This window comes from Fragaria vesca, linkage group LG3 (assembly GCF_000184155.1).
Source record: "Fragaria vesca subsp. vesca linkage group LG3, FraVesHawaii_1.0, whole genome shotgun sequence".
NCBI classification, from domain to species: Eukaryota; Viridiplantae; Streptophyta; class Magnoliopsida; order Rosales; family Rosaceae; genus Fragaria; species Fragaria vesca.
The window spans coordinates 114,481-135,251 of record NC_020493.1 but is presented as its reverse complement, the minus strand read 5'-3'; the positions used below and the strand labels follow the sequence as shown (position 1 = coordinate 135,251).

Genomic DNA, 20,771 nt, shown 5'->3' with positions numbered 1-20,771 from the left:
ATCTTTTTGGTGATAGAAGCAAAGTCAGGGCTTTGGAAGTTTCAAAGTCGCAGTCTTGGAGATGACAGAGATGAAGAGCTTCACTGAATCTACCGTAAAGGTTAGTCCTTTATTGATTCTTACCACCCATTTAGCCATGGACGTAGTTTTTAGTTTTATCTTGAAGATGTGTTTCTCGTGTTTGACATTGTGTATTATATTAGCTCAAGTCAATGAATATTCAAAACTCATACCAATGAATAGTGAACAAAGATGGAGACTTTCCTGGAAATTACAGCCAATTGAATGCATTGAAGTCAAACACTGTGGTCCAGAAATTACTTGGCAAACAATAAGCTTGAGCCAATTGTTCCATTCTAAGCTTATATTAATATGCTGAAAGCATTGGACCAATTTGTATGAATCTTTTGCTGTTGTTGTAGACTTGGATGATGGTTGTTCATAGTTCAAGAACTAGAAACCAAATTATGTTTCGTTTTCCTGAACTGCTTTTGCTTTGTTCTTTCATCATCACTCTTCTTTGTGATCATCTTGCTTATGCTGACCCTCCATATAAGCTATGCTCAAACTCTTCCTTCTATTCAGATAATAGTAAATTTGCGGAAAACCTCTACACTTTGCTCAGTTCATTGCCTTCCAATGCTTCTGTTTCCAAGTTGTACAATACATCCTTTGGAAATGAGCCAGACAAAGTCTTTGCTATCTACATGTGCCTTGACTATCTTGATCTCAGTTCCTGTCATGGTTGCATAAACATGGCGCAACAAGACATTGCAAACATATGTCCGAACTCCAAAGAAGCAGTTGTATGGGAGGAGAATTGTCAACTCCGCTACTCCAATCAGAATTTCTTTGGCAGATTGAATGTACATGACAACATCCCCTTAGCTAACACTAAGAATATTTCAGCCCCTGAAAAATTCGAGACAGTTGTGAACAAGACACTGAGTGAACTTGCTAAGCAGGCGGCTTTTAATCAATCACTGAACATGTATGCCACTGGAGAAGTTGCCTTTCAAGATAAAATCATATATGCTCTTGTGCAGTGCACTACAGACTTATCTGGGGATGAATGTGATTCGTGTCTTGATAGAGCCATAGAAGATGTTCTAAGAAAATTCTATTTCTCCATCGGTGCGAGACTTCTCAGTCGTAGTTGTTATCTGAGGTATGAGTTTTATCCCTTCTATGAAGGGGCAACATCTGAAGATTCTAATGCTAACAACAAAGGTGGAGGTGAGTACTTCAAAACATTGTCTCTGTTTGGACACAAATTGTGCATATTGCCTCTCTCACAAGGGAAATCATTTTTAAACTGCCAATAATTTCTTCTAAATGCAGGCAAGAAAATATGGCTGATCACAATACTTACAATTTTGTCAGCATGCCTGGTGATACTAGTAGTGTCCTGTGTCTGTCTTGCAATGAGAAAATCAAAGAAAAAAGGTAACGGTTGTTCTGATTTTACTTCAAACAGCTGATCCCTCTAGTCATTTTCTTAAAACAGGTTTCTTTTGTCTGTTCAGGGAATAGAGAAATTTTAGGACAGTATGATTTGTTCCATAAAGAGAATGACACAAAAGCTCAGGAGTACCCCAATATTAGTTTGGCTTCTATACACGCAGCTACTAACAAGTTCTCTGATTCAAAGAAGCTTGGGGAAGGTGGTTTTGGCCCAGTTTACAAGGTAGTAACATTGTTTCACATGTAAACTCAGTATATCACTATATTTTGGTATACAGTATCTGCTTTTTTAGTATCTTCTCTCTTTTGATAAATGAATGTGGTCTTAATTACTCAGGGTGTTCTGAGGGATGGAAAGGAAGTGGCAATCAAGAGGCTTTCAAGCTGTTCTGAGCAAGGTTCGGAGGAATTTACAAATGAGGTTCTACTGATAATGAAACTTCAGCATAAGAATCTTGTCCGGCTCTTAGGTTTCTGTGTTGAGAGAGAAGAAAAACTGCTTGTATATGAATACATGCCAAACAGCAGCTTAGATGTCATCCTCTTTGGTTAGTGTTATTTCTCAATCAGTTTTTTATTTATTGAAGATATTTTCTTAAGATGGATCTTAATCTAGGACTTCCTTGCTTGTAATGGATTGTTAGATTCAACGAAACGTGCACAACTTGATTGGAGCAGACGTGTGAGCATCATCAGTGGAATTGCAAGGGGAATACTTTATTTGCACGAGGATTCTCGACATAGAATAATCCATAGAGACTTGAAAGCTAGCAATGTATTATTGGACAATGAGATGAATCCAAAGATCTCAGACTTTGGCATGGCAAGGATCTTTGCAGGAAGTGAAGGACAAGCTAATACTGCTACAATAGTTGGGACTTAGTAAGTGGTTGATTTTTGATCTTCGAGTCAAGTTTTACTGAACCAGTTAGTTTTGAGCTCCTTGATCTAACACTTTCAAATAGTTCCATCTATTGGTGTGTTGCAATGCTTTGTTTTCATCTCCCAGTTCTGTTTCTGAACCTTTACCATGAATTTTTGTATAACAGTGGATATATGGCCCCAGAATATGCTATGGAGGGACTATATTCTGTCAAGTCTGATGTTTACAGCTTTGGGGTACTCTTGCTTGAGATCATAACTGGAAGAAGGAACACTGGCTTTCATCTAATAAAACGCGCCCCTAGCCTCATAGCTTATGTAAGTTTATGTAATATAAATATCATAGAAGTCTAGCACTTCCTCGAAGTGCTATTGCATAGTACTTACCCAGTGTATGATATGCAGGCATGGAAATTATGGGATGAAGGAAAAGGGTTGGAGCTAATCGATCCGTTACTGGTTGGTTCATGTGATCCAGAAGAATTCTTAAGATATCTCCACATTGGTTTGTTGTGTGTTCAAGAAGATGCAAATGACAGACCGACCATGTCTTCTGCAGTTGTAATGTTGAAAAGTGAAACTGTAAGTCTCACTCAACCTGCAAAACCCGCCTTCAACGTCGGAAGTTTCACTAATCATCACAATGAGGGAGGTGCTGATAGTTGCTCAGTTAATGTCTTAACAGTTTCTAATATCATGCCTCGGTAGCGAAATTGATACATGGATGGCATCGAAACTATAATACATTGATGCTTTGTCCTACCAGCGTACCAGGCACATAGTACTTGAATTGTGTATTTGCCTGTTTGTTGTCTTTACTTGGTCTGTTAAGTACAATTATCTAATACAGAGTCCTCAAATTGTGAATATTCCAAACTTTGAATTGCAATTGAAGAATATGTCTTCTCTTTTGCTTCTTGAATTATATGTAGTTGGCTGTGAAGATTTCTTTGTCCACTTTCAAGGTAATCCATGTGCATAAATCAAATTTGAGGTAGTTAGCTACTCAGGCTCCTAAGATCAAATTGTTTGTTTATTATAAATTATAGCGCTAAAAACCTAGAATCATTGTCATGAATCTGATCCATAGAATTGGACTTCTTTCTAGTTGAAGATAAGATCATTTTTGAAAATAATAATAATAATAAATTTGAATGGCATTTGTCTGACCAACCTGCAATGTGCACTGAGAGTGACAACCTTATTTTTTTTATTTCATTTTAATCTAATTATACTTGAGGCCAAAGCTGTGGTATCAGCTTGAAGTGAAAGCTGAATATATTCTAACTGGTATTATTTGACACCAAGAGGGATGTATCAAGAATTTAAGGATTTATTTTTATTCAGAATCAATTGTTATAAAATAATTGATACATTAGAAATTCACTTAAATTAAACATGTGAGGATTAATATTTATTCAAATGTCTACAGGTCAAGTCTTGTCTGCTATATATGATGTTCCCAATTTCCATGCTCTTTCACTTGTAACTTCATGACTTCTGTCTTCTACTTAAATGGTCAGACAAATAGAATCTCCATACAGAATTTTAGTCTATATATTACTTACAACTACCAACTGCTTCTTTGTTTTACAAGAGATCTAGATCTAAACTCTAGATAATAATACTTTAATGAGTTTAATCTATTAACTGAACATGGGAAAGATTGGTATACTGTAACCAAGTTGCCAAAGTCTTTGATCAATCTAGTGAAATATTAGGACATAACCAATGTGCCTAACTCTTTCATTGTCAACAATTCAAATCTTCCAAAGACTTACTCTTGGTCTCTCTATCTCCAGGAACTTTCTTTCCTATTGAATACTGGAAGTCAAAGCAGCATATATTTGATAAGAAGTTAATGAGTTTGTCTTTGCTTCTAATTTTCTATTGGATTAGTATGTGTCTGCTGTATTTCCCATTTCTGGATAATGGACATACTTTCAGTTATGCTTTTCATGATTCTGCCACTTCTGTTTCCAGCTACCATTTCTGGTGTAGATCCTCTTTTCACTTTTTGCTCACCTGAAGCCAGAAACTACACCCCTAGCAGCCAATTTGAAAGTAATCTCAAGCAGCTCCTTGAGTCATTGTCATTCAACACTTCCATCTTTGGTGGTTTCTACAACAACACAATTGGAACCAGCCATGACAGAGTCTATGGACAAACACTTTGTAGAGGGGATGTGAACTCCACAGTTTGTCAGAAATGTGTGAGTGATGCAAGCCAGGAAATCTTCAACAGTTGTAATTCTACAGATGCATTGATCTGGTATGAACTTTGTCAAGTTCGCTATTCCTACCAGATGTTCTTTTCTTCGATGTCTTATACTGGGAAATACCCGGAAGAAAATAATCAGGAGAAGAATGTATCAGATGCAAAATATTTTGGTGATGTTTTGATGTATTTAATGTATAACCTCTCCAACGAGTCTGTGTTTACTCCTCCAAAGAAAATGTTTGCAACTGGTCAAATTAAGCTTTCGGGAAATAGAACTATTTATGGTCTAGAACAGTGCACCAGAGACATTTCTGGAACTGAGTGCAGTAATTGTCTGGTTTCCGCTTTAGGGGATCTTTCTTCATTCTCCTCTCATCAAGGTGGAACTGTAGTCAGTAGAAATTGTAATGTGAGGTTCGAGCTCGACCGGTTTTTTGATGACAACTCAAGCAGCCTATTAATTTATCCATATTCGAAAGGTTAGGGACTTCCAATTTTCTTTAATTTGATTATCATACTTTTAGCAAAATATTAGATATACCGTGCTTGCGATACATCAGATGCAAATACTATTAGAATTCATTATATACACATTGTTTGCATTACATAGATTATATAACCTATCAGTTCATCCATTATGATTATGGTACTATTAGCAGGGGGTGACAGGAAAGCTTTGAAGATAGGGGTTACATGTGCAGCAGCCACTATACTATTTGCAGTTCTAGTTGTACTTTGGGCTGTTCGTTTTAGAGGGAAGGGATCAAAAATTGTCAAAGGTACAAGGATGATGCAAACTGTTTGTTATTCTGAGTCTATGCTCATTACCTGGCTAGTAAGTTTAATTATCACCATTTGTATCTCTTTACAGATGAGGAAATAAGAAGCGAGCATGTACTGTTACATGATCTGGCAAGTCCCACTGAAGTCACAATTACAGAAGAAGGCGAATTGGTGACTTCTGAAGAGCTTCCATTTGTTGATGTAGCAACTATAAAGATAGCTACGGATGACTTTTCAGATTCCAACAAGCTTGGACAAGGTGGTTTTGGTACTGTATACAAGGTAATGCTGCTAACTATTATAGTTTCAAATGGGCCAAGTATAAATTGGTATCTGCCTCTAATTGACATGCATTTAATCTTTGTAAAAATACTGTCAGGGTGTGCTACCAGATGGGAGAGAAGTAGCTGTTAAAAGACTGTCAAGGAAGTCATGGCAAGGCTTAGAGGAGTTTAAAAATGAAATCATACTCATTGCAAAGCTTCAACACAGGAACCTTGTGCGGCTCTTGGCATGTGGCTTTGAAGGAGATGAGAAGCTGCTTTTATACGAGTTCATGCCAAATAAAAGCCTTGATACTTTTATCTTTGGTATTGTTAAGCATAACCATTCTTCTATATATATATATATCATGTACTTTCTGCCCTGTATATCAGATCATGCTAGCACATTTACTTAATCATGTCATGAGTTTCAGATTCGCAAAGGCGTGCTGAACTTAGTTGGGAAACATATCATGACATCATTAAAGGAATCGCCAGAGGGCTTCTGTATCTTCATGAAGACTCCCGGCTCAGAATCATTCACAGGGACTTAAAACCCAACAATGTACTGTTGGACCATGAAATGGTGGCCAAAATATCAGATTTTGGCCTGGCAAGGATATTTTGTGAAAATCAGAAAACAGCTAATACGAAAAGAGTAGTAGGAACATAGTGAGTATGCTTCATTTTATCTTTCTTTTTTTTCCTTTGTCGATATCTGGAGTCTTCCAAATTAATGTGATGGAGTAGAGAACAAGCTAACGATTATACTTGATCAGCGGCTACATGGCTCCGGAGTATGCAATGGAGGGTCTGTTTTCTGTAAAATCTGATGTTTTCAGCTTTGGAGTGATCATGCTTGAGATTATTAATGGGAAAAGAAATAGCGGGTTCTACCTCACTGAACATGCCAAGACACTCGTTGCATATGTAAGTCCTTATCTCTACTTTGGTTAATACATATTCAAGTTTAATTTTCTCCCATATAGTCATGAAAATCATTTTCCTTAAATTACTGATAGGCATGGAACCTGTGGAAGGATGGAAAAGAAGTTGAATTTGTAGAGCCTTGCTTGCTGGAATCATCCCCGACGAAAGAGATTTTGAGATGCATGCATATAGGGCTTTTGTGTGTCCAGGAAGACCCTGGAGAAAGACCAACAATGTCAGATGTGGTTGTGTTGCTGGGAAGTGATTCAATTGAGCTTCCTGAGCCAAAGAAACCAGCAATATTTGCAGCAAGTAGAATTGCTCCAATTCACGAGTCTAGTACTTCTAGTCCTACTCCGAACGGGCTCACTCTTTCCATCATTTTACCAAGGTGAAATTCCTTCAGTATATGTTTACAGAGATTGAATACCCGAGCTAACAGGTAATTGTAGATCGCTGGAAAGTGAACAAAGTAAAATACAAGTCCTTTTTGGGCCACGATGGCAAATGCCTACCTGAACTAAATTATCAATCTTAGAATGATCTCCTATACAACGGTATATCTCCAACTGCATCAACCATGAAAGTCACTAATCAGTATTCAGAATTACACACAACGAGAGTAAAATGTTTCAACCTCTGCAAAGGGAATAGGTCTTACCTTCCCCTGCATGTCGATGCATGTATTTGCACCAATCTCCACACAGTTCCCTATCCTAGCATTCAGCATCTTGGGATGGACAGAAGAACTGAAAGATAAATGCTTAAAATGGTAAAACAGAGCATTTACCATTATACAGAGCATATATGCACATAAAATGGTAAGTAACTAAGTAATGCCTAAACTCTCATAGACATTTTCACAAACAGGTTGTGGGTATTACTAGACGAATCAGACCCAGAAATGGAACTATAACAAGCACCAAATCCCAACTGAGAAAAGATCCGAACTTGTTGTGGCGTGTATCCCAATGCAGCTGCAACTCTTCTGAGCACTAGTGCCAAATCTCACTACTGATTCAATTCAGGAGGGAAAGTGCCTACTACTCTGAGTTCTCTCAAACTGAACTAATTAGTAATTATAGTTTTGTGTGAAGGGCAGTTTGGTCTAGTTGTATTGGGCTGGCCCAACGCTAATGTTTCCATATAGAAGAAAAAGTTTCTAGTTCTAGCCTTGGAGATGATTTTTTATGGGAAGTGAAATTCACAATTCTTAAATTGTAATTTACATTCTTATTTTTAGTAACTTAAATTTTGTCCTTAATAACTTAACTTTTGTCTTCTTATGAAAATGATGACTAAAAATAAAAAATGGGAGTGTGAATTACAATTTTGAAAGTATGGATTTCACATCCCTTTTTTATTTTGGAAATTAAAGCTTCAAATCTACCATAAAGCCATCTAGGCATCCAGCCATGGATATAGATTTTGTTTTATCTTGAGGATTTCTTTGTCATTGTGTTTATTATTAATTATATTAGGTCAAGTCAAAAACTCATACCAACAACTTGGTGAATGGTGAATAGGGAACAAAGATTAAGACTTTCCTGGAAATTATAGCCAAATTGGATGCTTGGAAGTCAAACACTCTGGCCCAGAAATTACTTGGCAAAAGATCTGAAAAACAATACGCTTGACTCAATTGTTTCATTATATCTGCTCATATTAATCTGCTCAAAGTGCTGGATCAATTAGTATGATTTTTTTGCTGTTGTTGTAGACTTGTAGTTGATGAGATGGTTGTTCATAGTTCAAGAACTAAAAATCAAAATATGTTTGGTTTCCCGGAACTGCTTTTGTTTTGTTCACTCATCATCACTCTTCTTTCTGATCATGTTGCTTATGCAGACCCTCCATATTTTCTATGCTCAAACACTTCCCTCTATTCAGATAATAGTACGTTTGCGGAAAACCTTAACACTTTGCTCAATTCATTGCCTTCCAATGCTTCTGTTTCCAAGTTGTACAATACATCCTTTGGAAATGAGCCAGATAAAGTCTTTGCTCTCTACATGTGCCTCGAGTATCTTGATCTCGATTTATGTCATAATTGCATAAACATGGCGCAACAACACATTACAAATCCAAAACCAGACGTATGTCCCAATGCCAACTCCAAAGAAGCGGTTGTATGGGAGGATGATTGTCAACTGCGCTACTCGAATCAGAGTTTCTTTGGCAGATTGAATGTGGATGACAACACCGCCTATGGTAACGCGAAGAATATTTCCGTCCCTGAAAAATTTGAGAAAGTTGTGAACAAGGAACTAAGTAAACTTGCTAAGCAGGCAGCTTTTAATCCACTGAAGATGTATGCCACCGGAAAAGTACGCTTTCAAGGTAAAATGGTATATGCTCTTGTGCAGTGCACTACAGACTTATCAGGGGATGACTGTCAATTGTGTCTTGATAGAGCCATAGAAGATGTTTTAAAAGCATTCTATTTCTCCATCGGTGCAAGGCTTCTCAGTCGTAGTTGTTATCTGAGGTATGAGCTTTATGCATTCTATGAGGGGGCAAAGTTTGAATCTCCTATTCCTAACACCAAAGGAGGAGGTGAGTACTTGAAAATTTTGTCTCTGTTTGGACACAAATTTTGCGACTCAATGCATCTCTCACAAGGGAAATCAATTATAAACTGCCAATGATTTCTCCTAAATGCAGGCAGGAAAATATGGTGGATCACAATCCTTACTATTCTGTCAGCATGCCTGGGGATACTAGTAGTTTCCTATGTCTGTCTTGCAATGAGAAAATCGAAGAAAAGAGGTACGGTTGTTCTGAATTTTACCTCAAACAGCTGATCCCTCTAGTCATTTCCATAAGGCAGGTTTCTTGTGTTTGTTCAGGGAATAGAGAAATTTTAGGACAGCATGATTTGTTCCATAAAGAGAATGACACAAAAGCTCAGGAGTACCCCAATATTAGTTTGGCTTCTATACACGCAGCTACTAACAAATTCTCTGATTCAAATAAGCTTGGGGAAGGTGGTTTTGGTCCAGTTTACAAGGTAGTAACATTGTTTCACATGTAAACTCAGTATATAACTATATTTTGGTACACAGTATCTGCTTTTTTAGTATCTTCTCTCTTTTGATAAATGAATGTGGTCTTAATTACTCAGGGTGTACTGAGGGATGGAAAGGAAGTGGCAATCAAGAGGCTTTCAAGCTGTTCTGAGCAAGGTTCGGAGGAATTTACAAATGAGGTTCTACTGATAATGAAACTTCAGCATAAGAATCTTGTCCGGCTCTTAGGTTTCTGTGTTGAGAAAGAAGAAAAACTGCTTGTATATGAATACATGCCAAACAGCAGCTTAGATGTCATCCTCTTTGGTTAGTGTTATTTCTCACTCAGGATTGTTTCATAATATTTTCTTAAGATGGATCTTAATCTAGGACTTCTTTGCTTATAATGGGTGGTTAGATTCAAAGAAACGTGCACAACTTGATTGGAGCAGACGTGTGAGCATCATTAGTGGAATTGCAAGGGGAATACTTTATTTGCATGAGGACTCTCGACTTAGAATCATCCATAGAGACTTGAAAGCTAGCAATGTATTATTGGACAATGAGATGTGTCCAAAGATCTCAGACTTTGGCATGGCAAGGATCTTTGGAGGAAGTGAAGGGCAAGCTAATACTGCTACAATAGTTGGGACTTAGTAAGTGTTTGATATCTGATCGTCTAGCCTATTTTTACTGAAGCACTTAGTTTTTGAGCTCCTTTGTATACAGTACACTTTCATATATTTCCATCTGTTGGTCTGTAATGCTTTGTACGTTTTCATCTCCCTGTTATGTTTCTAAACCTTTACCATGAACTTTTGTATTGTAACAGTGGATATATGGCCCCAGAGTATGCTATGGAGGGACTATATTCAGTCAAGTCTGATGTTTACGGCTTTGGAGTACTCTTGCTTGAGATCATAACTGGAAGAAAGAACACTGGCTTTCATCTAACAAAACGTACGCGTGCGCCTAGCCTCATAGCTTATGTAAGTTTATGCAATATAAATTTCAAAGATGTTTAGCACTTCCTCAAAATGCTATTTTGCGTAGTGCTCATCTAGTGTATGATGATATGCAGGCATGGAAATTATGGGATGAAGGAAAAGGGTTGGAGCTAGTTGATCCATTGCTGGTTGGTTCATGTGATCCGGAAGAATTCTTAAGATATCTCCACATTGGTTTGTTGTGTGTTCAAGAAGATGCAAATGACAGACCAACCATGTCTTCTGCAGTTGTAATGTTGAAAAGTGAAACCGTAAGTCTCACTCAACCTGAAAAACCCGCCTTCAACACGGGAAGTTTCAGCAATCATCACAATGAGGGAGGTGCTGATAGTTGCTCAGTTAATGTATTAACAGTGTCTGATATCATGCCTCGGTAGCGAAATTGATTCATGGATGGCATGGAAATTGTAATGCACTGATGCTTTGTCCTACTAGGAATACATAGTACTTGAATTGTGTATTTCCCTGTTGTTGACTTTACTAAGTTTACTTGGTCTCTAAGTACAATAATGTAACACAGTATCTGATGTAAATTCCAAACTTTGAATTGCAATTGATGATATCTCTTCTCTTTTGATTCTTGAATTATATAAGTCAAATTTGTGGTAGTTAGCTACTCAGGCTGCTAAGATCAAATTCTTTTGTTTCTTATTGAAAATTATAACTAAAAACCTAGACTAGACTCATGGTCATGAATCTGATCCATAGAATTATTGGACTTCACTCTAATGGAAGATAAGATCAATGGCATTCGTACGACCAGCCTGGAATTTGCACTGAGGATGTAAAGAAACTCTAAAGACATTTCACTGTCCATTTTTTAAGTGACAGATCTGGGTAAACCATAGAATTTGAACCATTCTAGTAACAACAATACACAGTTCTGAGAGTTTCCCTTTGTTTAGTTAATATGGGGTAGCAAATTCTTATACAATAGGTGTATATTTATGTGTCAATGCCATGACAAATTCGACTAAACATTGAGCATACATACGAAGCTGTTGGGCAAAAAAGGAAATTCACTGGGGGCAACAGCCCCCACTCGACCCCCTTGCGTCCCCCATTGGATACATTAGAAATTCATTTACATAAACACATCAGGGTTTATAATTATTCAAATGTCTACAGGTCAAGTCAAGTCTGCTATGTTGTTCCACTTTCCATGCCAAAGTCCAGCTCTTTCACTAGTAACTTCATAGAAATAGTTAGAATCTGCATATAGGATTCAGTCTATGACAACTACGTATCAACTGCTTGTTTGTTTTACGAGAGATCCAGATCTAAACTCTAGATAACAGTACTTTAAATCTAGCTATTAACTTAACATGGGAAAGATTAGGACATAACCAATGTGTCTGCTAACTTTTTCATTGTTGACAATTCAGATATTCCAAATACTAATTCCTGGTCTCTATCAAAAGGAAGTTTCTTTGCTATTGAGTATTGGAAGTCAAAGCATCATTTGAGAACTAAGTTTGATGAGACTGTCTCTGGTTCTAATTTGCTATTGGATTAGTCTGTGCATACTGTATTTTCCATTTGTAGAAAATGGACACACTTTCAGTTATGCTTTTCATGATTCTAGCACTTTTATTGCCAGCTACCGTTTCTGGTGCAGATCCTCTTTTCACTTTGTGCTCGTCTGGTGACGGAAACTACACTCCTAGCACCCAATTTGAAACTAATCTCAAGCAGCTCCTTGAGTCATTGTCATTCAACACTTCCATCTTCGGTGGTTTCTACAGCAACACAATTGGCACTGGCCGTGACACAGTCTATGGACAAACACTTTGTAGAGGGGATGTGAACTCCACAGTTTGTCAGAAATGTGTGAGTGATGCAAGCCATGAAGTCTTCAACAGTTGTAAATCTAAAGATGCATTCATCTGGTATGATTTATGCCAAGTTCACTATTCCTACCAGACGTTCTTTTCATCGAAGGTTTATACTGGGAAGTATCCGCCACAGAATGATCAGAAGAAGAATGTATCAGATGCACATTATTTTGGTGATGGTTTGATGTATTTAATGGAAAGCCTCTCCAAAGAGTCTGTGTTTAATCCTCCAAATAATATGTTTGCAATTGGTCAAATTGAGCTTTCGAGAAATAGAACTATTTATGGTCTAGAACAGTGCACCAGAGACATGTCTGGAAGTACTTGGTGCCATGACTGTTTAAAATCTGCTCTTACTGAGCTTCAGGAATGCTGCTCTGCCCACGAAGGTGGAGTTATTGTCAGTAGGAATTGTAATGTGAGGTTTGGGCTCAACCGGTTTTTTAATGACACCTCCAGCAGTCTGTTTTATTATTCATATCCAAAAGGTATGGGACTTCAAATCTTCTTTTCATAATCATACTAGCTATCAGCAAAATATTAGATATACATTGCTTGCAAAACTGTGAATATAAATACAATTAGGAATCCATTATATATATGGATTGCTTGGGGTTACATAGAGCATACCAATCAGTTCATCCATTGTAATTATGCTACTATACATTGGCAGGGGATGACTGGAAGACTTGGAAGATGGTGGTAATTATATGTGCATCCACTATACTATTTGCAGTTCTTATTGTACTTTGTGCTGTTCATTTTCGACAGAAGAGATTAAAAATTGTCAAAGGTACAAGGATGATGAAAACGGTTGGTTTTTTTTAGTTTATGCAGGATTACCTGGCTAGTAAGCTTAATCATCTCCATTTGTATCGTTTTGCAGATGAAGAGAGAAGCGAGCATGTACTAGCACATGATCTGGCAAGTCCCACTGAAGTCACAATTACAGAAGAAGGCGTATTGGTGACTTCAGAGGAGCTGCCATTCGTTGATGTAGAAACTATAAAGATAGCTACAGATGACTTTTCAGATTCCAACAAGCTTGGACAAGGTGGATTTGGTACTGTTTACAAGGTAATGCTGCTATTTGTTATAGTTTTAACTAGGCCAATTATTCTTTGGTATCTGTCCCTGAGAAGCACTTGATCTTTCTGAAATAATGTCAGGGTGTGCTACCAGATGGGAAAGAAGTAGCTGTTAAAAGATTGTCAAGGAAGTCATGGCAAGGCTTAGAGGAGTTTAAAAATGAAGTCATACTCATCGCAAAGCTTCAACATAGAAACCTTGTGCGGCTCTTGGCATGTGGCTTCGAAGGAGAGGAGAAACTGCTTTTGTACGAGTTCATGCCAAATAAAAGCCTTGATACTTTTATCTTTGGTATTCTTACGCCTAACCATTCTACTGCGTATATCATGTACTTTCTTCCTTGTATCAGATCATACTAACACATTTAATTAAACATGCATGAATTTCAGATTCGCAAAGACGTGCTGAACTTAGTTGGGAAACATATCACAACATCATTAAAGGAATCGCCAGAGGGCTTCTGTATCTTCATGAAGACTCCCGGCTCAGAATCATTCACAGAGATCTAAAACCCGCCAATGTATTATTGGACCATGGAATGGTGGCTAAGATATCAGATTTCGGCATGGCAAGGATATTTTGTGCAAATCAGAACACAGCTAATACTAAAAGAGTTGTAGGAACATAGTAAGTATGCTTCATTTCATCCTTCTTTTTTTATTGGTCAACTTTTGGAGTCCTCTAAATGTGATTTGAGTAGAGAACAAGCTAACGGTTATACTTGATCAGCGGCTACATGGCTCCGGAGTATGCAATGGAGGGTCTATTTTCCGTAAAATCTGATGTTTTCAGCTTTGGAGTGATCATTCTTGAGATTATTAGTGGGAAAAGAAATAGTGGGTTCTACCTCACTGAACATGCCAAGACACTAGTTGCATATGTAAGTCCTTATCTCTACTTTGGTTAATTCAAGTTCTGCTCCCATATAGACATGAAAATCAATTTGCTTGAATAACCGGTAGGCATGGAACCTATGGAAGGATGGAAAAGAAGTTGAATTTGTAGAGCCTAGCTTGCTGGAATCATCTCCAACAAAAGAGATTTTGAGATGCATGCATATCGGGCTTCTGTGTCTCCAGGAAGACCCTAAAGAAAGACCAACAGTGTCAGATGTGGTTGTGTTGCTGGGAAGTGATTCAATTGAGCTTCCTGAGCCAAAGAAACCAGCAATATTTGCAGCAAGTAGAATTCCTCCAATTCACGAGTCTAGTACTTCTTGTCCTACTCCAAACGGGCTCACTCTTTCCATCGTTTTGCCAAGGTGAAATTCGTTCAGTATGTACTAGATGATGCCCGTGCGTTGCCGCGGTTTGCAATGACAGACATTAACTTACCGTAAATGCTTATGTATGGATCAATTATGCTGTTATTTCATGTGTTGATGGTTGCAGCAACATAAGAGGGACATTATATGACATTATAGACAGTACATTACATGCAGATGAAGCAGAAAATGGAATATTAGATTTACAAAAAATCCATGAAGTTAGCGTCCGATGCCATACAAATGTACAGAATTTGGTCACCCTATTGGATTTGATATTTCTTGACAGCATCAGCGCTTCACCTGTTACTAAAGAGTGAACAACTTGTCAGGATACTTTAATGTTAAAGTTATTGTTCAATCCACTCATGCTGTTTTTAAAAAAAAAAAATACTTACAAATGACTGTGGAAAAAATTTAAATCTCATTAGTGCAAGAAAACATAGTTAATCTGCAATTAAAGTAGCTCTCTGTAATGCAGCAAAGTATGTCGCGACTCAGTTGCATAAAGAACGGTGCACGTTTTGTACAGGAGATTAATATCTGAAAAAACAAGAGGCAAAATTGAATTCTAGGCATTTCAATACATTGTATAAATTTAATTGCCACATTTCTAGATGATGTCCACGCTGGTATGACGGATATTAACTTACTGTAACTGCTTTTGTATTACTAAATAATTGACACTGACAATAAAAATAGATAGTACCAAAGCAACACACTAACATTCTAACATAAAGCAAGAACAAAGATAAATGATAAAACATACATAAAGTTAAAAACAAATACAAATATCAGATATGAAAATTTGTTGCACTATCAGTAAATTTGTTCCGAAAATAACAAATGGAATGAACTGAATCCATAAAATAGTTAGGCATATTGGTTTTAATAAACTGATCAGCAACAGCAAGTATGAAAACCAACTTCTGTGATTGTTAGGCAATGCAATACAATGTAAATACATACTCATGTTGATGTAGTATGAATGTGATAAGATCACCTTCAGAAATCTTTTAACTTGTAAATCAAAGGACAAATATTTTATGCCCTTCAGGTATATCCCATAACTAATGCAGAGATGTGTTCTGAATTAGCTTCGGCCATCTTAGTAACACAATAACATTGATATCCTGGATAGCCGAAATTGTAAACCTAGACACTCATCCCTAATTTTAAAGCCTAATCCCTAAGCTTGTGTTTCATTTTCCTAAATGATCGATTTGTAACTTTATTCCCTACATTCTTGTTTCACAAACAGTGTGACTATTCTATCATTCTTGTGTTCCACTTTCTTAAACCCTAAACCGTAAGCACAAAAATTGTGTTCCACTTTCTTAAATTGTCTACTAAAACCTTTTCATAATACACCCCATCATCAACAATTGTTCACTCCTTTCTCAACTGAATTTAATGACATACATACTTAGTAACTATTCCAAACATGATAATTGTGTGCCAATTTTTTCATATAAGATGCGCTACATGACAACCATTTTAAGAATAAGACTATTAAATAGTAAGACATGCACCATATAACGGACAATTTTGGTCATATAATGTTTTCACAATAGACAAAAATGACACGTTTGTCAAGCATGTTTTCACAATAAAAAAAGAGAATTCCTGAGAAATAAACATGAAATCCATCATTTGACCCTCTATAGTTTGATTAGTTTCTGTTTTTCAAATCACATTTTTATCACTCATGAGCATATGCTTTTATTCATGATATTGTAATTTTATTATATACATTATCAATAACACATCGTCTCTATTGATATTATGTCTCAACTGATATTATAACAGGTGCTTTACTAATTGTCAAGATTCAATTGTATTGACCCCTCCTGCTACCAAACTTCTCCATCCCAGAAATAGAATAAACAATGACACTTGTTTTCACTACTTCTCTTTTTTCTGAACAACTTGTTCAAAAAATGAGCTTCATTGATAACAGTCCTTGCCCTGAAATATAATGACCTCTTATAACAAACAATTTCATAGTATATCCCATCTATGTCCCAGTATTTTTCAATCATACTGAAGAAATTTAGATCCTGTCTCACTTTTTAAAAAGAAATTCTATCATCTCTTCAACATTACATGTTCATTAGTCATTGCCTAAACCCATTGATCATAAAAAGATAGTCTTTGTTCTCCCCATATTCATATCCATAACATAAGAAAAGAGAACTCTTTTTACCAATATTTTTCAACGCATCACAAATAGTCTCATTATTCTACATTGTAACCAAATGTCCAAATATTCTTTTATCAATTTTGCTCCGATCTCAGCACACTTTACTCACAGTCAGAAATTATTAACTAAAGTAATTGGTCCACATTTTCTTTAAATATTTAAATATATAAACAACTAAAACATCGTAGGATCATTTTTAGTTCCTTAGGTCGAGATCATGACAGAAGGAATCAAAGTTTATTCCCAATGTTTTTCAAAGCATCTTAAATAATCCATTGCTTCCAAATTGTAATCGAATATGGCATTTCTTTTTTCTAACTTGTATCAATTTTGCTTCAATGTTACACGGCTCTCATTCATTCACAAAACATATCAACCTACTCTTGTATAAATATGCAAGTCTCATGTACAGATTTATGACATAAGCAACAAAATTGATCCTAGTATTTACAAAGTATCTCAAATATCCTCAAACAGTTGGATTCTAATTGCAACCAAATACCCCATTTTTTTATTCCTTTCCTAATTCAATGTGACACACCTCTCACTTATTCAACTTATGTCAATGCTATGTATCCAAATTTTATTTATTTGAAGCAGCATTAAAACATACTCTGACCTGAAGTAGCACACAAATATACCATTCACCAAATATCACATCACCTGATATCTGAACCTGCCCTTTCTTTTTCCTGCCCCATGCATCAGTCCAGATCACAAAATCCACCTGACTCATAATTCCATGTCAACAACTCGCTTTAATCAAGAAAGACTTGTTTATAAAAGCAGGCATGCAGCTTGAGATCAAAAATCTTGGTCATAAAATGTTGGTCTCATTAGAAAACAGCTTCAATGCTCTTGTCTTGCCTCATGTTGCCACCGACAATTGCTGTATAAACCAAAAAGAAGACATATTTCAGTTAAACATTTATTTGAACTAAAAGTTTTCAAAACTAAAACCCAATAGAAAACACTGCGCAGCTATAGGATGGAACATGCTAACTCAACTAATGAAGAATGGAAAATAAATTATTACCATATATTGAACAGCACAAATTAAAAAAGGCAGGAATGTCTCACCTAAATATGGATTCAACTAAGATAGGAACTCGTTCATTACCTTTAGAAGAAGACATTGGAAATCTTCGCCTTGCCCTCTTCACCACAGTTTCAATAGCTGATACAGTATGATTACCATATGAAAAAGATAACATGAAAACCCATAATCAAAGAAAATCACCAAATGTAAACCCAGAAAAAAAAAAATTCAAACCAAACAAAGCCCGGAAAAAAAAGAATTGAACAACAAATTTGTCGAAGGCATACCGATTAGCGGGGCCTCTGAGATGGTTTCTCCTGAAAGCCTTGCTTGGGTGTAATCAAAACGTACCTAGAATTGGAAATTCGTTTAACTCTAACAGAGCTCATCCTTACTCAAGGCAAAAACTTCCTTGGGGTTCTGTAATTTGTGGCCACCTTTAGAATCAAGTCTCCTCTCTGTAGTGCCAGATGGTCATGCCTATATACTTTTGGTATTGCACCTTTTGCATTAGACAATTTACCTATAATTAACATCAGTATCAGAGAAATAAGTTTTTAGCCTGACCTACAAAATTGCAACAGCCTTAGTGCTCCACTATATTCAATGTGAAAGAGTTCTTACAGTGATATAATGCTAAGAGTGAAAAAGTTCTTACATCAATCACAACTCTGGCCTATTGAAAGACCTCCTCCTCTGTAGTGCTCCACTATATTTAGTGTAGGTTCCAAGCTCAACAGCAGAGCCAATATCTCCAGCCTGATCAAGGAATATACTTTGAGTGTGAGCACTCAATGCCAAGGAAAACCAAAGCTTCATATGTAGCACGGTTCAAATCAAGTCAAATTCTCTATCCCACCATGTGTATTTATTATTTTTTAATCATCATCATCATCTATATATAGCTATCCAGGCAAAATAAAAAATTAGGCCAAAAACAAACCCCAATTAGATCAATAACACACAACAAATACATCAATTAGATCATGTTAGGAGCTAAAAAGAACATACCCACAGCAGATGCTACCGACAGAACTGTCAACATGCAAACCAACACTGAACCAATTCGACGAACACAAAACTTCTGATAATAGAATGAACCCACAGAGAGTCTGCCGGACCACTGCCGATTAAAAACCCAGACTCCTGTTTACGAATTGGTGAAAGTATTGGCAATTTGGCATTAAAACAAAGATAAAAGACGATCAGGACAATTGAAACAGAAACTCAAAATCGATCATATACAGAGCAATTGCCTCACCTGGACGATTTGATCATATACAAAACAAAGTCCATACCTCGACGATTAAACTGAGAAGAGCAACACAACTTTTCATTACACGAAACCAATCTCTCTCTGACTACAAAGAGCGATAGAGAAGATGGTTGATACTAAGTACACTCAAACCCATCGTGCAGAAGAAGCCATCAACGCCAGATGCCAACGAAAAACACAAATGGCAACAACCCAGACTCACAGATGTCAAACGCAGTTGTATAAAAACAACAGGTGTTAGAAAAAGCAGATAAAGGTAATTTTGTGATTAGTTGCGAACCGAGGGCAGAACCGTCTTTTTGCAGGCTGAATAAACAGTTGTAATGCCTTCCTGCTATAGTATATAGAATGTTTACAGAGATTGAAATCTGAAAGTTGAAAGTTGGAGATGGATGGTGTTATGTAATTAATAGGTAATAAATGATAGGAACTGTGTGTGTATATACTCTTTTTTTTTTTTTGATGAAAAAATGACTAACCTTTCATTGATGAAACTCATATGAAGATAACCCTTAAATATTCACCCGTTATCACCTACGATAGACAAAGCTTCGTAACCTAGAGATTACAGTGATATGTAGTATATATTACATATATTTGAAACTTTGGCTCACTTATTCAAGCAAGCCTACTCCTATGTACAGTAGCATACTTTATAGGCATAGAAATAAAAGAAATTCGACTATTCCTTCTCGATGCCCTTTCCTTCGTCTGGATCCCAAATACGACGCTTCAGAAATATAGCATTCCAATTGTTGGGCCATGCTTGCACCCACATCCAAGCACCATTTAATCATTTTTTTGAGCACTCGCTTAGGGCTCAGAATTAGATCAGGCTGTAAGATTGTTCTCGATACCCTATTGTAGTTGAGCTGCCAAAAACATGGGTCCCTAGTCAACTTCAGCATGCCCAACCTTCAGAACAAACGATTGTGCCAGCGCTGAACTGCTGTTAGAACTTTCTCCGATCTGTCGTAGACCTAGACGACAGATACTCGGCTTTTTCACAACATCAAAACGAGTGCCAAGATCGGCATCACCATTGACGTCATGCCTGCAGTCATGGAGACCGATGTCTTTCTCAGCGCCTTCATTACAGATCTAACTGCCGCACCTTGGCATCGTTGGAATGGTTCCAACGACCAAGCATCCTTGAGCCGTCTGCCGTCCACGTCGTGTTCGGGATATTCTTGAATTCTTATTTCCATCAAACAATATCTTGAAAGCAGTATTGATCCAATCAACGGGATCGACTTACCGGACGCGTTTGTTTTGCTGGATATAAGGACTGGATAGGCAAAAATACATCCAATCTGATCGATTGGTCTGTTTGGAGAGTTGGATATGTTACTGCCGGAAATTGTGTATCTTGTCAGACCCGGATAACAAATCTTGTTGAAGAGGTAGGATACAAATTATCCACCCAGACTTTGAGACGCAACCAGACCCACGTGCTTGACTTTCTCTTCATTTCAAACCAGTCCACGCCACCACGCCCTCGGCCCCT

The 20,771-nt window shown here is 37.0% G+C and overlaps 2 protein-coding genes across 2 annotated transcripts; both read left to right on the top strand.

The window, feature by feature from the left end:
- Nucleotides 1-440: 440 nt before the first annotated feature.
- LOC101314835 lies at nt 441-7,220 on the top strand. Its single transcript, XM_004295197.1, has 14 exons — nt 441-1,236; nt 1,342-1,446; nt 1,527-1,687; nt 1,802-2,012; nt 2,109-2,346; nt 2,514-2,664; nt 2,752-3,050; nt 4,229-5,046; nt 5,227-5,346; nt 5,439-5,632; nt 5,730-5,940; nt 6,048-6,285; nt 6,393-6,543; nt 6,636-7,220. Exons 1-14 carry the CDS (start codon nt 468-470, stop codon nt 6,936-6,938), a joined length of 3,969 nt encoding a protein of 1,322 aa, XP_004295245.1. The 5' UTR covers nt 441-467; the 3' UTR covers nt 6,939-7,220.
- Nucleotides 7,221-8,603: 1,383 nt separating this feature from the next.
- LOC101314549 lies at nt 8,604-14,747 on the top strand. Its single transcript, XM_004295196.1, has 16 exons — nt 8,604-9,099; nt 9,208-9,312; nt 9,393-9,553; nt 9,668-9,878; nt 9,970-10,207; nt 10,384-10,540; nt 10,633-10,931; nt 11,687-11,745; nt 11,944-12,044; nt 12,104-12,881; nt 13,067-13,186; nt 13,280-13,470; nt 13,563-13,773; nt 13,872-14,109; nt 14,212-14,362; nt 14,445-14,747. The coding sequence occupies exons 1-16, from the start codon at nt 8,604-8,606 to the stop codon at nt 14,745-14,747; spliced, it is 3,819 nt and encodes a 1,272-aa protein (XP_004295244.1).
- The last annotated feature ends 6,024 nt before the right edge of the window (nt 14,748-20,771 follow it).

What these genes read in the sequence shown, in the direction of transcription:
- LOC101314549 (XM_004295196.1), top strand. Translation starts at nt 8,604, where the DNA reads ATGGCGCAACAACACATTACAAATCCAAAACCAGACGTATGTCCCAAT. An exon ending in GAACTAAGTTTGATGAGACT is followed by an intron (nt 12,045 to 12,103) that starts GTCTCTGGTTCT and finishes TTCCATTTGTAG; the next exon opens with AAAATGGACACACTTTCAGT. An exon ending in GATTTGGTACTGTTTACAAG is followed by an intron (nt 13,471 to 13,562) that starts GTAATGCTGCTA and finishes AAATAATGTCAG; the next exon opens with GGTGTGCTACCAGATGGGAA.
- LOC101314835 (XM_004295197.1), top strand. Translation starts at nt 468, where the DNA reads ATGTTTCGTTTTCCTGAACTGCTTTTGCTTTGTTCTTTCATCATCACT. An exon ending in AATTTATCCATATTCGAAAG is followed by an intron (nt 5,047 to 5,226) that starts GTTAGGGACTTC and finishes TACTATTAGCAG; the next exon opens with GGGGTGACAGGAAAGCTTTG. An exon ending in GGGATCAAAAATTGTCAAAG is followed by an intron (nt 5,347 to 5,438) that starts GTACAAGGATGA and finishes ATCTCTTTACAG; the next exon opens with ATGAGGAAATAAGAAGCGAG.